The sequence below is a fragment of the Carya illinoinensis genome, chromosome 13 (genome assembly GCF_018687715.1).
Source record: "Carya illinoinensis cultivar Pawnee chromosome 13, C.illinoinensisPawnee_v1, whole genome shotgun sequence".
Lineage (NCBI taxonomy): Eukaryota > Viridiplantae > Streptophyta > Magnoliopsida > Fagales > Juglandaceae > Carya > Carya illinoinensis.
In genome coordinates this window covers 485476-509620 of record NC_056764.1, presented here as the reverse complement: position 1 = coordinate 509620, position 24145 = coordinate 485476, and the positions used below count along the sequence as shown (strand labels likewise).

Genomic DNA, 24145 nt, shown 5'->3' with positions numbered 1-24145 from the left:
AATCTTAGATTCGTATTCTATATGATCAATTATTTTTCACACTTTTGGGATTTTACGACATAAGAAGATATAAATTAACAAAAAATAATTTTCACCTTTCGAAGGCTGCATTTGAATTTTGAGTTCTATTAAAATATATTTATAAATTAAGATATTCATTTGAATGTAGAAAATAAGTTGAAATGAATTTTTTATAAAATATTTAAAAATAATAAATACTATTAATAATTAATTTGAGATGAGTTAAAATGATATTGACACCTAGATGAGTTGAGAAGGTGATTTTGCAATAATATTTTGTGCCATCTAGAACTAGCAATAGCATGATTTTTTATTTTTTATTTTTTATTTTTATTTTTAAGGAAAGCAAAAGCATGATTGATTTTTAGGATTTGAGAGCCTAGTAACATTGAATATTGGACGGTCGAGTACATAAGCATCTTATTAAATAAAAAAACTACTAAATATTTATATTGTATGTCACATGAACATCCCACATCAATAAAGATATAAAAACAAGAAAAAAAAAATCATACTATACAACCATCATGGAATGCTGATCAATGAGAGCATCCAAGAAAGAATACTCAATAGCTCTGAACTCAGAACACTCAACACATTCTGTTTTGCAAATCCATCAAAACGATGATTGCTACAATTGGCAAGCCACTGAAAGCTTCAATTTCACGATTTCATCCTCAGGTGCATGCACTTCACTCAGCCTCATTCGTCCCTGCTTATTAGAAGATTGTATCTATTCCAACGCCCAATTTCTGACTGAAACATGAGAAAACAACACAAAACATTCAATCGAATGGTCTGTGATTGACCAATGATTAAATGGTATAAATATATAGATCTATCTTCTACTTGTGCCAGTTCTCCCTATGGATGCGTCTGCATGTGTACCAGAGGGTTCGGATGCTGCTTTGTAAACTTGGAGCAAATCAATGTCCGGCTAGAGAAACAAACTCAAGTATGCACCTATGCTAAAGGAAAAGGAATTACAAAATAAACTTTAGTATAATTCTCATAGTCCTTGGATAGTTGGACTTGTGATATGAAAAATGGGAACAAAAAAGTTCAATCATTATACCATTTGTGACATACCTCCAAGAATTTAGTATTGAATTTTCCAAATTAAGGAGGAATGTGACGCATTAACTGCATATTTTAGTTGAGATGGCACACTCCCGGGCATTCTATGTGCGAACTTGCACCTTAGTGTAGATAGCAACTTTTTATGTCGAGATTCTTTTCTCTTCAATACCTGGATATAGGCATATAATCCAAGCCATTCAACTTCTCCCTCTTCCACTTGAAAAGTTGGTCGGAAATCAGAACCACGGGATGCAGATCGCATCCGTCTCTTTATGCACACATACATATACCTTACACCAATCAACATAAATAATTAGATTTTATGGATGTTAACTGAAAAGACGTGTATCAAAAGCCTTGTATCAAAAGCATAGACAACAATTCAATATGTTTGCATGGCAGCTACATGGAGCTGCATCAATGCTAAGTAAAAATTAAAATCAGTACATGAAAACTGCAGCTTTGATTACCACACACACTATAAGATAATAACAAGAAGTACATCCATACCTCAAAGATCTTTCAATAATGCTTACATAGAATCCAGTGCGAAGTTTGCAAATGTACGACAATTCACGAACATAACAGTGAAACTTCATTGCACATAGCAAAAATGCTTGATACATATTTAATCTGACAACAGCTGCCGAATTAATATTTGAGTCGAAGAATAAAGGATGGCATTTAGGTCTAATAAAGCCACACAGTTTTTCCTTCAGATTACGGCCTGGTTTACCTTGCCAGCAGACAGTAAGAGTTGAACTTAAATGCTTATTCAGATACCTGTTAAGTATATGAAGAACGTTACATGAGGAAAAAACTTAACTTCTTTTTTTTTGGTAAGTTTAAAAATAAATAAAGTTGACTTTCATATAACTGAGAATAGTACATTCAATCTTTACAAAAGGAAAACAAAACTTTAGGTCCTGTTAGAACATGCAGAGCTCCAATAGCAAACCAATGAAATATGAAAATAAAATTATCCAAGCCCAAAACCCCAGCTTGTGAGGCAAACAATTAGACCTAGCACCAATCTAATAGGGCAAACAATGAGAAAAGTAAACTAATCAAGCTTTAAATTGAGCCGGATATCACTTTTCTTGCAGTTTTAAGGTTTTAAATCAGAAAAATTGATAAAAGTTGCTAACCATGTGGTATCGACAAATTCTGGTGGGAAACCTGATAGGAATTGGATCCAATTAAATCAAGCAACTGCTAGAAGAACCGTCAAAAGTAAAACGGCTTGAAGCAAAAAGGGTGAAACTGGAAAATAAATCTACCAACAGCTGTTAAAAGTCTCCAAAGTTAATGGCAGTACTACTGCTATACATCAATAATTTGTAGAACAAAACTAGTAAACATTATCAAGCGATCAAAAGCTTAGTGAGTAACAAGATTGTGATTTGGACATTGTTCAATAGTCGATGATATGGTCCCAACTCCCCAATCTTAGCATCTCAAGGTACAGTTCACAAATACACAAAATTGCCCTCTCCAAATACAAGATCATAAGATGCATCTGGCGAGTGAAATGATAGCAAAGTAAATTGGAAAATAATACGAGAATTTACTTTGTGTAGTCTGCCTGAACTTCTAAAGTGCAGCAGTTGATAAGCAACCCACTCCATCGAAGGAATGAAATGCCATCTTCACCCTCAGAAACCCTGTTTGATGGAACCCCTGATATGCATCCATTATCAAAATTGAGACCATATTTATCATCATTCATGAAGCAGTTGTAATTTCGAAATCCTCTTTGCAACCTGGAAAAGAAGCTAGTGGCCTGCTTCTTTGAAGTTGAAATGAGAAGGAAGTCATCAATAAATCTTAAGAGTATATAATTCAGGGGTGAGTCAAACTTATCCACACTGCTTTCCTGTTCAGAAGCATCACGATAAATATGTCCTCTAGGTAAATCTTTAGCAGTACATTCACAAGTTTTCTCAAGGAATGGAAAGATCACATTCCTTTCCAGATGTCCAAAGTATAAAGAGCAAAGCAGAGATGACAAAATGCTTCCTTGAGGAATGCCTAAACCTTGCAAGTAAAACTTTTTATTAAACTGCAGCACGTTGAACTTAACATGTTCCTTTAGGGTGAAAAATAGCTCTTCTTTTTTCACGTATCTGCTCCACTCCTGTAAGAAGAAAATTTGTTATTTGTTTACAAGTACAAAAATACAGAACAAAGCATTCATGTTTACACTTTAAAAGTCTATAGTCCTATTTTACTTGTAAAAAAAAAGTCCACAGTCCTATTCAGTTGACATATACTTGTGGAGTCCAGGAGGATGATATGACTTCCAATTTCTTGCAATATTAAGCAATGTCTATTCCTTGAAGATTACAGCAAAATCAATTTATAGGAATTAAGCAGGATTTATCTTTTAAACCATACAAAATATTACATCAAAAATAGTGAATGAAAAAAATGTGTACAGTTCGCTTTCTTTTTAAAAAATTAATTCTCTGAAGTCATAAAACTGGCCATCCACTGGTACTATGTGAAAAAAGGAGGGAAAAGCGCATAAACGACCACTCCATGTATAAGAAGGTGAAAGAAAAGTACGTAGACATGAAAGTGAAATTGACTTGTTCAGGCTCCAATCAAATAAATTTCTATGCATAGTCAAGTGCAAAATACAATCTCCTAACTTCAAACTGAAAACACAACCCCTATTGTGTATATTGGTAACCTAATGGTACCATGTAGTGATTCTCAGGAGATTCACTGGACCAAACTGAGTAGAGATTCATATCTTGTTAATTATCACAGTTTTTGGTTTGTGTCTAATATTTAACACCAACTTCAGATGAAGGGACGGTTATAATTTTAGTGGATTATAGCAGAGAACATAGGATGCATCAAAGAGGAGCAATATGACACAATGGAAAGATCTGACTGAAGTGAATTGGATGCGTGGTAAATTTGCCTCACAACAGGGAGCTGAAAAGCTTCATTCTTCATCCCCTTTTAAGCACGTTAATACAGAGTTGACATAGGCTGCATATGGCTGGTGGGTGAGTACACTAGGGACCAAGGAAAGCTAATTGAAGTCAAAGCATGACTGAACTAATGCTAGATCTAAATGGGTCTTTTCCAAACACAAAAAACAATTATCATGTGGTAGAGCTTCATTTGAACATCAAAACTTCAGCACTCCAACGACAAAACAACTTCTTCCCACAAAAATAAAAAAAGGTGCATTGCTCCCCCTGGTTTGCAAAGGTAGTAATCAGAAAGATATAAAGGATGGTGGTCAATTCAAAATATTGCTCAAGGTGCTTACAGGATTGCTAAGGACTATTTTGAATCTTGCACGTATCATAAGACAAACAGACATTGTGTTTGTAGGCAGTAGTTATCTCGGTTAGTAAAAGCTGAGACTAAGTGATTAAGCTTATAAAAAAGAAATCAGTAATTTATAACATATCCAATCAAAATAGAAAAGGTCTATGCAAATAAATTCAACCAGCAATGTTCCACATAAGGCTACTGGAAAAAGTACCTGATTAACAAGCACAGAATGCAGTGATCGAAAGGGAACAGAGGATTTGACTCTTGTAATGCCGATATTTTGATTAACCGACACAAGGTTTTTATGAACCCAAAGATTTTTCTTCGTGCACACTACCTGGTCAGACTGTCTAAGAAGGTATTTATCATTCAGTATGATATCATTCATTACACTAAGCAGCTTGTCCTGATCAACTGAATCAAATGCTTTTAACACATCAGAAACAACAACAAATATGCGAGGCATTATTGTTGATCCATTCTTCAGACCAATAAAAAATGGACATAACTTTCTATAGACCTCATTGTAATCGAAAACTGATGATCCTAACATCTCTGGTTCTTCCAACTGCAGACCTTTTAAAACAGCATATGTATCGCGAATAACACAATTTACAGACTTGAAATGATTATATTTAACTTTCTTTGGATTAAATTTTCCTTTTCTACGCATTCCAAATGATTGATCTTCCAAAGAGGACTCCTGTGCTGGCAATCTTGATGATGCCTTTAGATTTGCCAGCATCCTCACTCCATTCTCTTTCGGACGAAGTCTGAGTTTTGAGAAACCAAATAATCTTTTGCTTATAATATTTCTAACAGCTGGAACATCCAATTCCAGATAGTTCTGATCTTTCAAGCAAGTGATGGCCCTATTCATCAACTTCTCCCAAACAGACTTCCTATAATAATATACCTCTTGATCTCCATGCTCAGTTTCAGTGACATAGAAGTTTGCTTGCACAAGTGGCACCACTAGACATGAAAAGAGCCAAAAGATCCAGCTTTGTAAAAGATAGTGTTTCAAAATATTTGTGGCATCCTTCAACTTTGTTAAGCCTTTAGGCAACAAATGTAGAGTCGATAGAAATGGGAACCTCGATGTTTTCAATTTATGCATGCACTGCTTCAATGAGAATTTCTCAAATCTTCTAAGGCAAATAAACTTGGCAATATTTCTCCTTAGCATTCTCCAGTTATAAGTTGTTCCTAACAACTCTGGAGGAACTACACTCCTGATAACAGCCCATATAAAGGACACTACCTGGGTTTTCGAGCAATAAGACTTATTTGCCGCAAACTGAGGCCTGATTGTGGGCAGGGTTTCCTCACAATTTGCAGCATCAAAACCACAAGAATTCTTTGAAATATTTTTCCTTATCGTATCCCCCTGAAATGAAAAGTGAAGTATTGCATTACTCTCAGAAGAAGCTAAAAGTATTTAAATCACTGAGATAGCTTTTGGAATTGGCATTAAACTGTGTGCAATGCTATAATGAGCTCTCCCGTTTAATAAAGACCACTCCCCCACCCTCCCCAGAAAAAATGAATAAATTTGCATGCATGGCTGCAGAATTTCAACTTGCACAATTATCTAGGTCTAGGTGTGCACCTATGCACCAAGGTGTTAAAAAAATGTACAGTAATCTGCACAGCGTAGAACCGCATCAAGTAATCGCTTAAATCACCTATGCCTTCATACACCTGATACACCTCTCAAGCGTCCCAATACTAACCTCAACAATGATACAAGATTTTCCAGTAGAATGACTGTTCACTGCTGGAACGACACAATGTTTATCCAATAATCTGAAATGTTGGCAACCATGCGTCCTGCGTATGAGACTCTTAAGAAACTTAACAAGTGATTTGTACCTGAAGAACCAAAAATAAGCAGTTAAGTAGAAACACTACAATCTAGAAAATAAACAAAATATTAAAAGAAAAAATCGATACATGAGAGTTTTATAGCCCTAATATGATCACAACATGTCCAGATTTTCCTCACAATTTTATAGTTCCATAAAATTTTACATGCACTTGTGTTCTAAAACACAGCACAGCTACCATCTGAAAAACCTCATGGTAGTAGTAATCATCATTTCTATTCAAAGTCTTTTGCAAAACACAAACTAGTTGGCATTGGCTGTGAGGTTCTAGCACAAGAATTTCACTGACCCATTAACAACGAAATTAGTATAAAATTGGAAGTTTGGAATCATCACAAGCAAAACTCTCCTACTGTGTCAAGCAAAGGAGCAAACTAAGGGCTCTGCTTTTTTTTTTTTTTTTAATTAGCAATCAAGAAATTTTATTCATAATAATTGGCTAAGGGCTCTGTATCTTATATGAACTATGTACTGAATATTCGACAGTGATTAGAAAATTAGAGTTCAGAAACCAAACTGAAATTAATATGCAGGCCAACCACAAAAAGTCGCATTTTTCCATGAAAATCACTAAATAGATATAAAAGATATCATATGACGACAAAAAACTCCGTAATGAATTGTTCTAGCTTCTTACAGGCAGGGATATCCGGTGAGATTAAAGCCACTAATCGGGAAGCTTGGCGCTGACTGAACACCCGCATTTAGTTCAGATACGCCATAGATATTGCCAATAAGAAACTTTGCATCAGAAAAATTGGGCTTTAGAGAACTTAGTATATCTGAAGATTATTAAGGTAACGTATTCTTTTACACCCAATAAAGGCATAAACAGCAGATCATAACACCATACTTATTAAGTAACCATAATTCTTGGGCAAATAAGAATGCATAACCTGATGACACAAAAAGAAACAAAGAATAGAGTATAAAATAGATACAGGTGAGATTGGCTACCAAAGGACAACATATCAAACAGTTCTGATTGATTGAGGAGTCTATAAAGTAAGGTGGAGACAACAGAAAATGCAAGTCAATTTAACATGCAAGGATGACAAATTAATGGCATATGTTTAAACTAAATGAAAGGATACGCTTTCGAGGAAAAACTGATGAATAAGATTGCAAGTCATAAAACATGGATTGCCTGTTAATATGAGCCCCTTTGGCAACTACCAGGGACTGGGGAGCTTGCACTCCTAAAGAACAAGAGCATTCCCATGGCATCTACACATAGATCATATCCAAAAGGCAAAAAAGATAAGTCAAAAAACTAAAGAAACCACAATAGCACTGTGAAACAAAATTGTTTCAATGAAAGATATCAAAAGGCTTATTGTACGAGGCATAAAGTTGGTCAATCTTCCTGGTATGGGTATATAACAACCAAATTTTAGTTTTTATGGTAACCTTAAATATTTCAGGGAACACAACAATGCGAGATTACCACAGGACTTTACATATGAGAAAAGAGGAAATTGACCAAATTATACTTCAGCCTTTCTGTTAAAGCTGACCCACAGCATATCCCTCTTGTTCTTTTCAACAATTTGTCACACCCAACCACTGTTATATTACCACTGGCATCTTTTCTCACTCTCAGTCTCTTTCTGTGCATGACGCCAAGTGCACAGACACCCATAGAAAGTTAGAAACAGATAACACGGTTGAGAAGAAAGGAAACTAAAAACAAAATTAAAAAGAATAACAATCAAAACAAAAAGGTCACATCCGAATCAACAAGTTTAAAAGAAGAGGAACTTGAAACCATCAAAGAAAGTAGTAATAATTCTTATAAGATAGAAGAAGACCCCTCAAGTATAACTCATGTATACAAAGATTCAACAAATACAATACTGTGAAAATATCTCTACATGGCAACAAAATATGGAATCACCATGCCAGGATGACTTAAGCTTGCAATCCCTCCGCGCCGGAGCCCCTGGGAAAAGCCATCTTTGTACCGACTTGTAGCAAAAGAGGTCTTAACACTGGTTTCTTCAGATTTTAAATGCCTTCGTTTTCTGCAACGCTGCCAACTAAATGGCCTGGAACGCTTTCGAGATTTTTCTGCAATCTGATTGGAGCATTCTTGAAATTCATCATCTAAATCTCTGGTGTCATGGGTACCAGTTCCAGTAATTGCTGTATCTGCATTAGATAAATTCATTCGAGAATGCTTTTCTCCGTAAAGCCGAGTAAATGATCTAATAACACTGCTAGCATTGGAGCCATCCCAGCTTACAGAACTTGAGGGATCATCAACACTAGGAGAACTACTTAATTTCTGTGCCACTGACAATGAGCTATGGTCTTCAACTAAAGGCCTCTGCTTTTTGGATCCTGAGAAAAAGTGGCAACTATATCACCATTTTTGAAGCCTCCAGTCAATCTCATTGGTTAATATCCAGAGAGTAAAAATAATTACAGACAACATAAGAGGGGAAAGATCTATTAGAAATGAACATCAACAGATAGTGACAAGTCAGGTATGAATAAGGTCTATAGTCATAAAACATACAACCTTGCAGAACATTAAAGAGTCAAAAACTGTAGAAATTAAAATAAAGCACAGACAACAGAAACACTATAAATTCATAAAGAAAGTGAAATCCTATTGAAAATTAGTTACTACTTATCCAAATAGTTTTTTATAAGTAACAATAATTTCATTAAAAAATGCAATAGGTGTTTTCCAAGAACAAGTTATCCAAGATTTCAAATAGTATAATCGAAGTGGTTATGTTTATTGATCTATCTGTTTTCAAATGTCTATATGATCTCTATATATCTTAGAAGGGTTCCCACTAGGTGCAAACAATCTCTAGGGGCCATCGGACTGAGGGATTTTCCCCTTGACTTACGCAAGGTGCACTTGAGAAAAACTCATTACTGAGGGCCTATACACTCGTGAGATTAGTCAGAAGGCTGTTCTCAAACACCCAGTGCCAATAAAAAAAAAAAATATCTTAGAAGGGCTTTCAATCACCACTCAGGCTGGCCTCATGCATAGACTGTTTCGTTAAGATTTATTTACACAAAGCTCTTTTTAAAAGTACATTGTAAATATATAAAAGGATATATTATATATGTTTTTTTAATAGGTAAAATACAAAAACGTACATATTACATATTAACAGCATATTTATGAAAAGTTAAATTCCCAAGTACCGTAAGGGAATTTTTTTATAAATGAAAGAGAATTTGTTTATACAAAATATAATATATAAGGCAATTTTGAAGCAATTGTCCCGTGTTTATGAAACTTCTACAAGTAGTGTTCAGAAACTCTTTTACCGCAATGTATGAGTGAAGTATGTGGATACTGAGACTCTGATCTTCGCTTTGAAAACTCATAGCATAACTTACTTATAGGAGGACCTGCCACTTGACGGTGCTTCTTATTCGGAAGTGGTAAAAACACTGATGTATGATTTAGAAGATAAAACATGACATCATCCCCAACCTGCATACATGCATTGTTCACCTTGTTTCGGTAATTACTTTACAACAAAACGCAAGCACGTCAATGCATTTCAAAAGAACAATGCAAACACATCAACTTTGTTTGTTTTGAAAAGAACAAAGCAAAACATACCCTTTGTAATAAAAGGCACCATGCTGAAGAAGACAAAAGTTCCATGATGGGGCTCGAGTGATTAACCTGTTACACATAGATAAATGCTTTTCACCAAAGAAATACGAGAACTACAAATGTCAATAAACCACTACTTTTGGAAGAAATAGAAAGGCAAATAAAAAGATAAATGAGGATATAACTCTCATCAGCATACCACAAATGGAACATTAGAATGACCAGTGGCATGTGTATTCATCTTTACATCTTTTTATGCCCAAAAAAACAAAATTAAATAAGTGAAATCATGATAAACTATGGTTATAAAAAAAGATGAAAGCAATCAAACAGCACTTAGATACACATGCATTTTGACAATTCAAGTAAACCAAGTTTTTTTCTTTGGGGAGCATGTGGCTTTCAAACATTCTTATATTTGAGAACATTCAGATCACAAACACCTGTGATAATTTAAAAATCCTATGGTTACCCAATGATCTTTCCTTCTTTTTATCTCTGATGAACATTTGGCTTCTTAGCAATTGTGCATCCTTTCTCCCCATCCTAAATATATGGAAGAATAAGCGTGATACATAGAAAGCAATCACCAGAAAATATGATAACTCTTTTTAAAAATGCTTTGCACAAAATTCAAATCAATTGCTGATGAACTATGATTTAAAACTCAATTAGATTTTTATATCTCCATAGGATTGTAACTATAACGAGACAATTCTGCAACTTGTATATCTTTTTTTTTATAAGTAAATCAAAGTGTATTAATAAAAGAATAGGCAAAACCACGTGTTACAAGGAAAGCCCTAAACTAAGTAGGGACAATAGATACAAGGAAGTCATGAAAGGCTTGGTCATTAAAATTAACGGCAATGGTCCAAGTAAAAAGAGTTCTAAAAAAGAAAGCTTTTAGTTCCTCCATCAATCTCTCTTTGTCCTCAAAAGTCCGTTCATTACGCTCCCACCATATGTACCACATGATGCAAATAGGAATCATCTTCCAAACAGCCTTGATCTATTGATTGCCTTTTAAATCTGTCCAGCTAGCCAGTGCCGCCACAATTGTCTCAGGCATAACCCAACCCAAATCTAGTCTACTAAATACCTCATTCCATAACTCTCAAGCTACATCACAGTGTAGTAAAAGATGGTCCACCAATTCCCCCCCATTCTTGCACATACAACACCAATCTGCGATGATCACTCGTCGTTTCCTCAAATTATCTGTTGTGAGGATCTTACCCAAAGAGGCGGTCCACACAAAAAATGTAGCTTTGAGAGGTGCCTTATGTCTCCAGAGTTTTTTCCACGAGAACCGAATAGGAGGTTCTTGTAAAAGAGACTTATAGAACGAGTGAATTGAGAACACCATTACCACACCATACGTCATGCCAGAATTTAATTATGGCTCCATCACCTAGGCGTAGTCTTGAATGGCGAGAGAAAAACCCCCATCATTTCCTTATGTGTTTCCACAAACCCACTCCGTAAGCCCCTCTCACTTCATTAGAGCACCATCCCCCCCATAAGCCACCATATTTACTCCCTATCACCATCTTCCATAGGGCTTTTGGTTCTTTATGGTATCTCCATAACCATTTTCCAAGTAATGCCCAATTAAAAAATCTTAGGTTTCTGATGCCCAAACCTCCATTAGAAATGGTACTACATACCTTCTCCCACCTGACTAGGTGGAATTTAAATTCCTCGCCTATTCCACCCCACAAAAAATCTCGTTGTAATTTCTCAATGCGAAGTGCCACACTTGTTGGAATAGGAAACAATGATAAGAAATAAGTCAGTACGTTGGATAGTGTACTCTTTAGTAGACTAATCCTTCCGCCTTTTGACAGGTACATTCTCTTCTAACCTGCTAAGCGACGTTCTACTTTCTCAATCACTGTATCCCAAACAGAAGCCACTCTCAAGGCGGCTCCCAATGGAAGGCTAAGGTATGTCATAGGAAGTGAGGCCGTCATGCACCCCAATGTATTAGCCAACTATCTTAGATTCTGAACACTCCCGATAGGCACCATTTCTGATTTGTCCAGGTTTACTTTCAACCCCGAAGATGTTTCAAAACAATGTAGAAGGGCCTTCTATACTTGAATCTGGTTACGGTTTGTCTCAAAAAAAATAAGAGTGTCATCTGCAAAAAATAAGTGGAAAATGTTAATAGAACCCCCTCCTGGGGATCCAATCGAGTAACCTGACACCCGCCCGTTGAGTACCAAGGCTGAAATCATTCTGCTTAAAGCCTCCATCACAATAACAAAGAGTAGAGGGGACAACGGATCTCCTTGTCTTAGGCCTCTTGTGCTGTCGAAGAAACCTGTTGGACTTCCATTTATCAGAACTGAGTATTTAACTGTAGATATACACCAACGGATCCATGATCGTCATTTCTCTCCAAACCCACACCTCCTAAGAAGGTCGAGTAGGAAATCCCAATTAACATGGTCATACGCATTCTCCATATCCAACTTGCAGAGTATCCCTTCCTTGCCAGTTTTCAATCTACTATCCAGACATTCATTTGCAATAAGCGTTGCATCTAGAATCTATCAATCTTTTACAAATGCATTTTGGGGCTTTGAGATTATCTTTCCCATGACCTCGCTAAGACGATTAGCAAGTACCTTAGAAAGGATCTTGTATACCCCATTTACTAGACTAATGGGTCGAAACTCCTTAATCTCCTCAGCCCCAACCTTCTTCGGAATCAAGGCAAGGAAAGTGGCGTTAAGGCTTTTCTCAAATTTTCCTTCCGAGTGGAACTCTTGTAAGACCTTCATGAGGTCATCCTTTAACACATCCCAGCACGTTTGGAAGAAACCCATAGAAAACTCATCTGGACCAGGAGCCTCGTCTTTAGCCATTTTCCTTAGCACATCAAATACCTCAACCTCCTTGAACGACCTCTCCAAACGGTTACCATCCAAGGGACCAATAGAATCAAAGAGCAACCCACCAGGCTTAGGCCTCCAACCCACCTGCTCATAAAGTAGTTATTCAAAGAAACTAGCTACATGAGAATTAATCACATTCTCATCCCTACAAAAGACCCCATCAATCTTTAGCGTCTCAATATTATTGGATCTCCTGTGCGAGTTGGCTATCCTATGAAAAAACTTGGTGCTTCGGTCTCCTTCCTTCAACCATAAAGCTCTAGATTTTTGCCGCCACGAAGTTTCTTCTAAAAGGACGATCCTCTCAAGATCTGCAACCAGCACTAGCTTTTGAGCTAATTCCTCCTATGTTAAGGTCCTAGATTCTTGTAGCCTTTCCAACACATGGATCTCTCTTAACTTACTTTCCTTTTGTACCCCTATATCACCAAATGACTGTCTATTCCACAGCTTCAAATCTTGTTTTAAGGCTTTCAGTTTACCCGCAAACATGAAGTTAGGGGTACCCTGTAACTGGTAAGAAGATCACTAGTGTCTAACCCTTTCCACAAAACCTTCCGATTTCAACCACATGTTTTCGAACTTAAAGTACCTTCGTCTTTTTTGAATTCCCCCACAATCTAGCATGATAGGCCAATGATCAGAACATAGTCGAGGAAGTCTCTTTAGGGTTAAGACACTGGTGGTCTTCTTACCAGTTAATGAGTAATATGTGGCTACTGGTTTTCCATTTTCTAATCTATTGTGTTTGTTGGTGGAGTTTTCTGTGCTGTGTAGTATTTAGGCCCTTCCACATTCATGAGCCCAACCACCTTCCACATAGTGAATAAGAAATTGTACAATAAATTAGCACAAACAATAAATTCTTACCTTATCATAACCGTCACATACTACATTGGAAGACATGACTTTATCATACGTCTTCATTTCAATAGCCCTTTGCACAATCTGAAAAAAATGGCAAGTGGGTTACATATAAGATGTCCAAACCAACGCCCTTATCAAGATTGAGTTAAAGACTACTGACGTGGACAATGGAAGCACGACCTACACAAAAATCAGTACCACCACCAGATTAACTCATATAATGCACCCAAAAGGAAAAGGAAGAGTCCAATAGTTTTACTCAGTTGGGTAATCAATCAGTATGACCACCACCAAACAATGCAATGCACCAAAATAAATTTCAATTTGTATCAATTGAACAAGTATCAATTTGTATGAAATTCGAATGTCAAAAAGAAAGATCGTTTTGGGAAAAATTAAGTAAAGAGTCCCATTCAATCAGATACCAGAATTTGAAAGGAGTAACCCAACCGTGGGTAGCCCAAGTGGTAACAGCGAACTTGTGTGCATGAGCCCCAATCACATATTCAATTCCCCCCAGAATCAAACTGTGACTTGAGTGGGAGGACATGGCGGTGGGTTGTTGTGCTATTCTCCACCGGTGGGGCAATTGCCCCGTCATCAAAAAAATAAAAAAATAAAAAGTAAAAGGAGTAAAAATTTATTTCTGATTTATTCGATGGTTCATGGGTTGAACTGAACAATTGCAAAAAATTCGTGAACTAGCCACGATTTTGTTTTCTTTTACAAATTATTTTCCTTGATCTTTTCACTCCTTACAAATATACATATATATATACACACATATATATAACCCTGTATAGCTATGATTATCAATGTGCCATTGTGCCCCACCTCAAAGACCCAAACGTCTAATAAATTATTTAAAGTCTGTCTGTTTCCACACATACACAGAGGCTGATATGTATTGACACATAAAGCATGACTCAATACATGTGTATGAATATAAATAGGCTAATAGGCATACAGACTTGAGCTTGAGACCAGCGACAGTGAGGATGGAAATAAGAGAGCGCGGGCTCATCGTCAGGGACAACAATGAAGCAGCGATTCAAAAGTTTGAGGTAGTCGTCGGGGTCCTCTGGTCTCAACAGAAACGACATCGCGTCGGAGCCACTGCATCCGAGACATCGCAAGCCCTTGCACGGGCACTCCGCCGGGGAGGGCGGCGGATAAGGAAGTAGCGCAACAATCGCGCTTGCCAGCGTACGCGCTCGGTTTCCGAAAAGGCGCCACAAGACCTGCGGAATCCAACGTTTCTCGGGCATTTTCTTTTGAATTTTGATAATTCGTTTTTTCCTCGGGAAAGAGTCGGAAAGTTTGGAGTCGAAAAAGTCTTTTCCACTCGAGGTTCAAATAACTAATTGCGCCTTCGCAGTGTGCCGTTTATTTTTATCGTACATCCTTGAGCCGGAAATTGGGCTGTTTTGGATGGGCCGGAACAGTAGTCTGCCATTCACCCACTCAAATAATTAAAAATTTTTGACATAAATACTATTGATAGAAAAGAAAAACTAAATTTAGGAGGAAAAAAACAAAGGTGAAAATATTAAAATAATTTATTTAAAATTTAAAAAAGATATTTTTTTAATATTTTGTTTAAAAGGCGGAGAATATAAAAGGAGCACTTTTTACAAGTTTTTAGTAGTTTAGCGGAGCAATTATCAAAATGAGAAGTTTGGAAATGATTAGAAATTTTGTACTAATTTGAGAAAGATTATTGTATTTTCCAAACAATTTAAGTGGTATCAACCCTTAATGCTTGAATCTGTTTGGTAGAATACTTGAGTCTTCGTATAAATTATAATCTGATTCAGGTGCTATTTGCCAACATAACACTCCCAACGGTCGAGGAATCGAAACATGAACTACTAAAATTTAGAGTACTACTTACGAGAACTCCTAAACATATATAATTATAGGCCTCAAATGCACAACGAATACATAATCGTATTTCCTTTTTAAAAAAAAAACAATTTTTAATGTAATTTTTATACAATAATTTAAATTTTCACATGTAAGTCATTATAACTTCTAATTTTCAAGTTATTTAAATCCGATTTGTAGGTTTCATAAAAAGTTTCAAATTTTACCATTAATTAATATTTTCAAGGTTTGTTCTATGGTTGGCATATTTTCTCAATATCAATCTTTAGTTTCTGTTGATTAATTAGCATTAAAAATAATTCATATTGTGTCTTACATTATAAACTTACAAATTAATATAAATTTATGTAAATTCATATTATGCCCCCACACGATTGTCAACTAATATCAATCTGCCTGCAGGCTTGCAGCCCAACAAAGATCTCTTCCACAACGGATAAGGAAAATCTCTTAAAACTTCAATTGTGATAACACAAAACAAAACCAGAACCACACCTACATATCCAATTCCATGGCCACCATATTCTCCCCCTCTGCCCTCTCCTCCTCCTCCGCCGCTACCAGTACAGCCCCAACCACAAAACCATATGTAAACAAGCCCCAGGTTCCTCTCCCACCCTCCAAACCACCCTTAACTACCTTAACCACCGCACTCACCGCCACAGCCCTTGCCACTACACTCCTAAGCACCCCTCCTCCTTCACTAGCTGACTCCCCCGCCGCAACCTACAACCTGTATTATGGCACCGCCGCCAGCGCAGCTAACTACGGAGGCTACGGCGGTAACTCGAGCAAGAAAGACTCGGCCGAGTACGTCTACGACGTGCCGGAAGGTTGGAAGGAGCGCTTGGTCTCAAAGGTCGAGAAGGGAACCAATGGCACCGACAGCGAGTTCTACAACCCAAAGAAGAGGTCGGAGCGAGAGTACCTCACGTTCCTTTCTGGGTTTCGTCAGCTAGCGCCTATGGACGCGGTGCTAAACAACTTGGCATTATCGGACGTGGATTTGCAGGACCTGATAGCCAGCGCCAACAGCGTTACTTCCGAGGAGAAAAAAGACGATAATGGCCAGGTATACTATGTGTACGAGATTGATGGGGTGGGTGCGCACAGTTTGATCTCGGTAACTTGTGCAAAGAACAAGCTTTATGCGCATTTTGTTAATGCGCCTGCGCCAGAGTGGAAGAAGGACCTGGACATGTTGAAGCATGTTCATGAGTCTTTCAAGACTATTGGATCGTTTTAGTGTACTTCGAGGGTGGATGCCAGAGGGGAATTATGAGAGTCAGGGGAAAAAGGTTTTGGTTACTGATGTAAGGTCAAATTTGTTATCGTGTGCCGATTTGAGATACTAATTCTATTGTATGATAATTAGTTTTGTTGCTAAACTTTCATTTTGCTTGCATTTTTGGTTTACTTCGGTTCAAATGATTCGAATCGAGGACTGCAATTAAGAGAGGAAAAACAGAATGAATTGAATTTATTAGGGTAATTGAAGATGCATCCGAATGGGCGACCCTGTAGTTGGGATACTGAGTCTGTGAAGGATTGTAATGTGGATATATATTTGGTGGTTTTGGATAATTGTAAGAAATTATCAATTTTACAGGCTCATTTGCAGAAAATATGCACTATTTTTCTTGAAGTGCTTCTGTAAAGACTAGAGTTCAATTTGTTGTTGAAGTGAGTGAGTGTTGGACCAGAAGCCTGAAGAAAGACAAATCGTGCTGCCTGAGTAAGGATCACCATTTTGAGGTGATCTGGTGTCCATTATGATATATATATATATATATATATATATATATATATACACAAAGGATTTCATTAGTGCTGTCTGAAACAACTTCAACCAAGAATATAAAGATCGAAGAAGAGATGAAGAATACTTCTGAATTTTATTCAATATATCCAGTACATCAAGTCACCTCTTATTTATACAAGATGTAGAAAATTGATTCTCAGCTAAAAGACTAAAAACAGAAAGGTAAAGTAACTAACTATCTATTTATAGTAAGGACTGAAATGTAAATTTACAACTTAATAGTATTTACAATAGTCCCCCTCAAGATGAATGATATATATTTTGAACATTCATCTTGGACAACAAGGAATGAAAAACAGTAGAACCAAGGGGCTTAGTTAACAAATCTGCAAGTTGATGAGAAGAGGGAACATGCAATGTCCTGAGTAAGCCAGCTTGTATTTTCTCTCTAATGAGGTGACAATCTAACTCAATATGTTTGATTCTCTCATGAAAAACAGGGTTGGCTGCAATATGTAGGGCAACTTGGTTGTCACAAAATAACAATGATGGTTGAGAGTGAATTTGATGAAAATCAGTGAGCAAAGACTTTAACCATGTCAACTCACAAACTGCATAGGCCATAGATCTATATTCAGCTTCTGCAGATGACCTTGAGACAGTGGTTTGTTTCTTTGATTTCCAAGAGATTAATGAATCACCAAGAAATACATAGTAGCCAGATATAGATCTTCTTGTATCAGGGCAGCTTGCCCAATCCGAATCAGCAAAGGCCTTTAAATGAACTTGTGATGAAGCTGGAAGGAATATACCTTGACCTGGTGCCATCTTTACATATCTGAGTATTCTGAGAGCAGCTTGCATATGAGGAACCCGAGGAGATTCCAAAAATTGACTCAAAAGGTGAACTGAATAAGTGATATCAGGCCTTGTGTGAGTAAGGTATAATAACTTGCCTATAAGTCTTCTATAGGCAGTTGTGTCTTCAATCAACTCTCTATCAGATTTTGAAAGTTTACAATGGGAATCCATAGGAAAGTTAACTGGTTTAGAAGCTAACAACCCAACATCAGAAATTAATTCCAGTGCATACTTCCTTTGGCAAATAGAAATTCCCTTTTTTGATCTAGCAATTTCCATTCCTAGGAAATATTTGACAGGACCCAAATCCTTCAATTTGAAGTATAGACTCAAAGATTCTTTAATGGTCTGTACAACAGAACTGTCACTACTAGCCAAGAGTATATCATCTACATACACCAAAAGGGCCACAAAACAACCATTTGTATTCCTTGTGAATAATGAATAGTCTGATTTGGATTGTACAAATCCCAAATCAACCAAGGCTGCAGTGAACTTGGAGTTCCACTGCCTAGAAGCCTATTTTAACCCATATAATGATTTCTGCAGCTTGCAAACTCGAGTGTCCCCCTTTCTAAGATACCCGGGTGGTGGTTTCATATAAACTGTTTCTTTCAAATCACCATAAAGAAATGCATTGTTCACATCCAAATGCACTAAATGCCAATTGTAAATTGCTGTTAAAGACAGTAAGCATCTCACTGTCACCATTTTTGCAACTGGAGAAAAAGTTTCTAAGTAATCAAGCCCTTCCCTTTGAGTATAACCTTTGGCAACTAATCTTGCCTTATGTCTCTCAATTGAACCATCAACATTAAACTTAGTCTTGTAAACCCACTTACAACCAACTGAATTTTTGTCTGGTGGAAGATCAATGAGGGTCCAGGTATTGTTTGATTCTAAGGCAGCTAACTCAATGGACATAGCATCTCTCCAATGAGGATACTTAACAGCTTGATGATAAAAATCAGGTTCTTTATGAGATGAGATAGCAATGCTGAAGGCTTTATGAGAAGGAGACAAATGTTTATATGATAAAAATTCAGAAATGCTATATTTGTTACCTGAATGTGTATCAATTAAGCCAAGAGATGATATGGTAGAAGTAGAATCTGCTGGAGAGACTAGATTGCAATGATAATTTTGCAAATAAACAGGACTTTTGCGCTGTCTAGTGGACTTTCGAAGTGGAGGAAAATTATTAATATCTTGTAATGAAGGAATATTTGGAATCTGGTTTGAATGAGAAGCATTGGGAATATCTGGTATGAGATTGATGGATTCTGATGTGGAATTAGAATCACTTAACAGAGAACTGTTTGAGGGTTGTGATATAATTGATATATCTGATATGGGATTAGGTAATACAAACTCAGATGGTAAAAAAGACTGCTGTGATGAAACTTGATTTTGAAAAGGAAATATATTCTCATGAAATATAACATCTCTAGAGACAAAAAAATTATGAGAGTCTAGATCATATAACTTGTATCTTTTTGTTCCAAAAGGATAACCAACAAATACACATTTTCTAGCTCTAAGTGAAAACTTTGATCTGTTATTGCTTAAGGTGGAAGCATAGCATAAACAACCAAACACTTTAAAATGATTATAAGAAGGAATGTCACCATAAAGAATTTGTTGTGGTGATTGGTTGTTGAGAATATGAGAGGGAATGTGATTAATAATGTGAGTTGCTGTCAAAACACATTCTCCCCAAAAATTTAATGGAACATTTGATTGAAATTTTAAAGATCTTGCCACATTTAAAAGATGTTGATGCTTCCTCTCAACAATTGAATTTTGTTGAGGGGTTTCAACACAAGAGGTTTGATGGATAATTCCTTTTGAATGAAAAAATTCCCTCATTTGGAATTCTAAGCCATTATCTGTTCTTATACACTTTATTTTCTGTTGAAACTGTGTATGGACCAAATTGTAAAAAGCTATAATAATATGTTTAACCTCACACTTGGATTTCATCAAGTATACCCAAGTTGATCTAGAATGATCATCCACAATTGTTAAAAAATATTTGAAACCATCATGAGTAGGTATTGAAAAAGGACCCCATATATCACAATAAATTAGATTGAAAGGAGAACTAGGCTTGTAAGAATGAATTGGAAATGATAAGCGTTTCTGTTTTGCTAATGGACACACCGTACAATGATGTTCACGTACAAACTTATCTGAAATGAAATTTGGAACTGACTTTGAAAGAACTAACAATCTTGATGAAGATGGATGGCCTAATCTATTATGCCACAGTTGTGAAGCAGAATCAGATATGGAATTTACAGAGGAAAGAACAGAATTTGTACTGGCTGAAGATTATTGTAGGAAATATAGACCAGCAGCTTTTCTACCCTTCCCAATCATCTTCCATGGGGTAAGGCCCTATATATAACAAATCTCAGGCAAGAAAATAAAGCAACAATTCTGATCAGATGTGACTTTAGTCACTGAAAGAAGATTATATGCAAAACTAGGTACACATAATACATCCTTCAAAACTAAGCCATCTGATAAATGGACAGTTCCAAGATGTGTTACTGCAACATTTTCTCCATTTGGCAGTTTAACAAATGTATTGAGAGTTTTTGTAATTGTGGTGAAAAAGGTTATAGAATGAATGATATGGTCTGTAGCACCTGTATCTATGATCCAAGTGCTAGAATCAGATTTCAAATTATCATTTTTAATAGAAGAAAAACTTGAATGGCAAATTGTTTTACCTGAAACAGGAGGCAAATTATTTGGCTTGGATATGACATTGGCTGCCTGATGGTTGATTTTTGGTGGTTCAGTTGACTGTGGTCGAATTAATGCAAGTAGTTGTTGATACTCTTCTTGAGAGAAAGACATACAATTCTGATCAAAAGGTGTACTCAAGGGTTGAGCCATGACTTGATTTGCTGATGAAACTTTTCCCCTTTGTTTGAAAGATGGAGGATATCCATGTAGTTTGTAGCATTTATCTACTGTGTGATTGGTCATTCCACAGTGAATGCACAAGACCTTCTCTCTTCTGTACTGCTGTTTTCCAGGATTGATCTTTGAGCCTTCAATTCTTTTATTCATGAATGCAACATTAGGTTCAAACCCTACTCTCCCCATGGAACCAACTTCTCTTTGTTTCTCTTCTTGAATGACTAAAGAAAAAACTTTAGTAATTGATGGTAAAGGTTCTAATAATAGAATCTGACCCCTAACATGTGCAAACTCCTCATTCAATCCCATAAGAAACATGATTACATGTTGACGCTGTTGATATTCTAAAAACAGACGTGCAGCATTACAGGTACAAAGTTTAGATGCTCCACATGTACAATTAGGCATCTGACTATAGTTCATAAGCTCATCCCACAAGCATTTGAACTTTCGATAATAAACACTCACCGAGGTCTGATCTTGAGATAAAGAAGAGAGTTCCTTTTGCAACTGGAAAATTCGTGGTCCATTGCCTTGAGAAAACTGATTCTTCAATTCATCCCACATTTCTTTAGCCGTTCTTGCATAGACAATGGTTTCCCCAATATCTCTGGATACAGAGTTGAGAATCCATGACAACACCATGCTGTTGCAACGATCCCATTTATCATACAAAGAATCTGTTTCAATAGGTTGAGTAATTGCACCATTAACAAAACCGATTTTGTTCTTGGCCTTCAATGCCATTATCATTGATCTACACCAGCTATTGTAGTTATCTCCGATAAGAAGATTAGACACCAAAATCGAACCAGGTGAATCTCCATTTTGGAGATAATATGGACTGGAATCTTCTGTAGCTAATGAAACAGAAGGTGTTTCCATTCTTGCAGCGGAAAGAGGAACCCTAAGGTTTCCTTTCTGATACCATGAAACAACTTCAACCAAGAATATAAAGATCGAAGAAGAGATGAAGAATACTTCTGAATTTTATTCAATATATCCAATACATCAAGTCACCTCTTATTTATACAAGATGTAGAAAATTGATTCTCAACTAAAAGACTAAAAACAGAAAGGTAAAGTAACTAACTATCTATTTATAGTAAGGACTGAAATGTAAATTTACAACTTAATAGTATTTACAATACTGTCTGCTCTCTTGTATTGCTTAAACATACGAGAGGTTATACCTGCTTCGAGATATGAGTGAATGAAAGATGCAACCATATCTTCATCATACTCTGCACAACAGCTCCATCGATCGTTTCTCCATTTATAAACAATTACTCGAGCGGTCAGGACTCCACTAATCTCCATCAATTCAATTCCTTGCTGTGGTGGAGACAATGCACATGCTTTACAATTGAACATGAGATCAACACGACCCAGAGTGCGAAGCACCAAAAGTTGTAGATTTTCACAATCGACGATAGATTTCTGATTTTGAATTTGTGACACAAGAGGTTCCCTATAGACATTTTCCCAAAAGAAGTACTACTTCAAAGAAAAGTTATATTTGAAGTTGCAAACTTTTTCTTTAGCATTACTCTTTATAATTCTATATGTTCTTTTGTCATCATGTGAACCAGACGGATAGGCTGCTGCATCTCCAGCTGCAACATGTATCTTGAAGCATGAACGTACGTGTTAATCTTTATCCCAAAGAGAATTCCTAGTTTGCAACTACTGATCAGTAGGCTTTAATTGAGAAAGATTGAAAGCCAAAGCTCGCTGTCAGTAAAATATACAAAAAAAATATGTAAAAATGATTATAGTTAACAGAAGTCAACTTATTGTGAAAAACACATGAGATGAGGTGGGGCCGGTGATATACTAATTAAAAGGTTGGGTATATATATTTATATATATATATATCTATGTACTAGTAATAGAGCAACGTCCAAGTGATGTTTGCCTAGTTTAGATTTTTTACAAAATAAAAATGATTAATAAATTATCTAACCTTATGTTTAATTAAACACCCAATTTCATATTCTCACAACAAAAACAGGACAAGACCCTGGCTAGCCGCTTGAACTGTAAAATGTAAAGGAAAAAACTAATTCCATTAATATAAGGAAAAAAATCAGATGATTACCAATGAATTAACCCCATTCTATTAATGTAATATTAATGTTATAGATGAATAAATTTATTTTCTCGTAAAAATTTTATGAACATTAGTATTATTTTAAAGAAAAAATACTATAAATCATTTATGATAAAATTTTTAGATAAGCTAATTTTTAAGATGGTTTGATTTTAAATATAAAACCCAGGGATCAAAAAATGAAGCCCAACCTATGTGGAAGCCTAGCCAAAAAAACAAAGCCTACCTCCCAATTAAATGACACCGTTTTAGCCCCAGCTTTAAAACCCTAGTTTTATTCATTCTTCTTTGATTCTCACCCTCCCTCCTCTCACTAGCGCTGTAACACCCTTCAGAAGCCCTCTCTCTTTTCTTATATATCATACCGACAATCCCATCAATTGAGCTTCTAGATCGTATAGCAAGTCGTCTTTCTAGGGAGCCAAAATCTTGGGACGAGGCAGTTCTTAACGAGGAGCTATTTTTCCCTTCATATCCTGCATATGATGGGCTTTATGCTGCTAGGAGAACTATAGATTTCTATCTTTTTATGAATAGAAAAGTTCTCTTGAAGACCGTGTGAGCAAGTCCAAAGGTTTTTTTTTTTCCTTTTCCTTTTAGTTGTACTTTTCCCTTCTAGCAAGCTATATTGAAAGAAGCTCCCTCATCATGTTCTAGCTGTGTATTTCTCTGTTCCTCTTGATTCTCCGTTCGTAGGTATTGTTTGTTTTCTTTTTGTTGGTTCTATTCTGTTTATGTTGGTTTATTGGGTATGGTTTCTTCGCAATCTCTGTTTCTTGCTTCCCATTGTGTATTTGTTAGTTCTTCTCGAATGTTGGAGTACAGTGGAGTCGTGTGTGATGCAAGGGGCTTTTGACGCTCGTTAATGACAAAATTAGCTTAATTGCTTAACGGGATCAATAAAACTAACAGAAAATCTGATTTTTCGTTAAA

The 24145-nt window shown here is 36.3% G+C and overlaps 2 protein-coding genes across 9 annotated transcripts; one reads left to right on the top strand and one right to left on the bottom strand.

The window, feature by feature from the left end:
• Positions 1-404: 404 nt before the first annotated feature.
• On the bottom strand, positions 405-15039 carry LOC122291832 (telomerase reverse transcriptase). Of its 8 annotated transcripts, none has more exons than XR_006236774.1 (14): positions 14627-15039; positions 13659-13736; positions 9886-9951; positions 9585-9753; positions 8185-8630; positions 7382-7514; positions 6925-7069; positions 6135-6273; positions 4610-5788; positions 2673-3238; positions 1612-1884; positions 1111-1391; positions 871-984; positions 405-777 (listed from the first exon to the last, which is right to left on the bottom strand). XR_006236774.1 is itself a non-coding variant. In XM_043099839.1 (13 exons), exons 1-12 carry the CDS (start codon positions 14921-14923, stop codon positions 1121-1123), a joined length of 3762 nt encoding a protein of 1253 aa, XP_042955773.1. In that variant the 5' UTR covers positions 14924-15039; the 3' UTR covers positions 405-984; positions 1111-1120. The 8 variants fall into 8 exon arrangements, 6 of the variants coding, with proteins under 6 accessions (XP_042955773.1, XP_042955774.1, XP_042955772.1 ...); XR_006236773.1 differs by having other exon boundaries at positions 871-989; positions 14627-15038; XM_043099839.1 differs by having other exon boundaries at positions 405-984.
• Positions 15040-15958: 919 nt separating this feature from the next.
• LOC122291831 (thylakoid lumenal 19 kDa protein, chloroplastic) lies at positions 15959-16930 on the top strand. Its single transcript, XM_043099837.1, has one exon. It carries the CDS (start codon positions 16054-16056, stop codon positions 16786-16788), a length of 735 nt encoding a protein of 244 aa, XP_042955771.1. The 5' UTR covers positions 15959-16053; the 3' UTR covers positions 16789-16930.
• The last annotated feature ends 7215 nt before the right edge of the window (positions 16931-24145 follow it).

Excerpts from the sequence above, each read along its gene's own strand:
- LOC122291831 (XM_043099837.1), top strand. The coding sequence starts at position 16,054 with ATGGCCACCATATTCTCCCCCTCTGCCCTCTCCTCCTCCTCCGCCGCT.
- LOC122291832 (XM_043099839.1), bottom strand. The coding sequence starts at position 14,923 with ATGCCCGAGAAACGTTGGATTCCGCAGGTCTTGTGGCGCCTTTTCGGA. Across the intron at positions 7,070-7,381 it reads ATCAGTTTTTCCTCGAAAGC|ATATACTAAGTTCTCTAAAG; the intron begins GTATCCTTTCAT and ends AATAATCTTCAG. Across the intron at positions 1,885-2,672 it reads GTTCAGGCAGACTACACAAA|GTATCTGAATAAGCATTTAA; the intron begins GTAAATTCTCGT and ends TATACTTAACAG.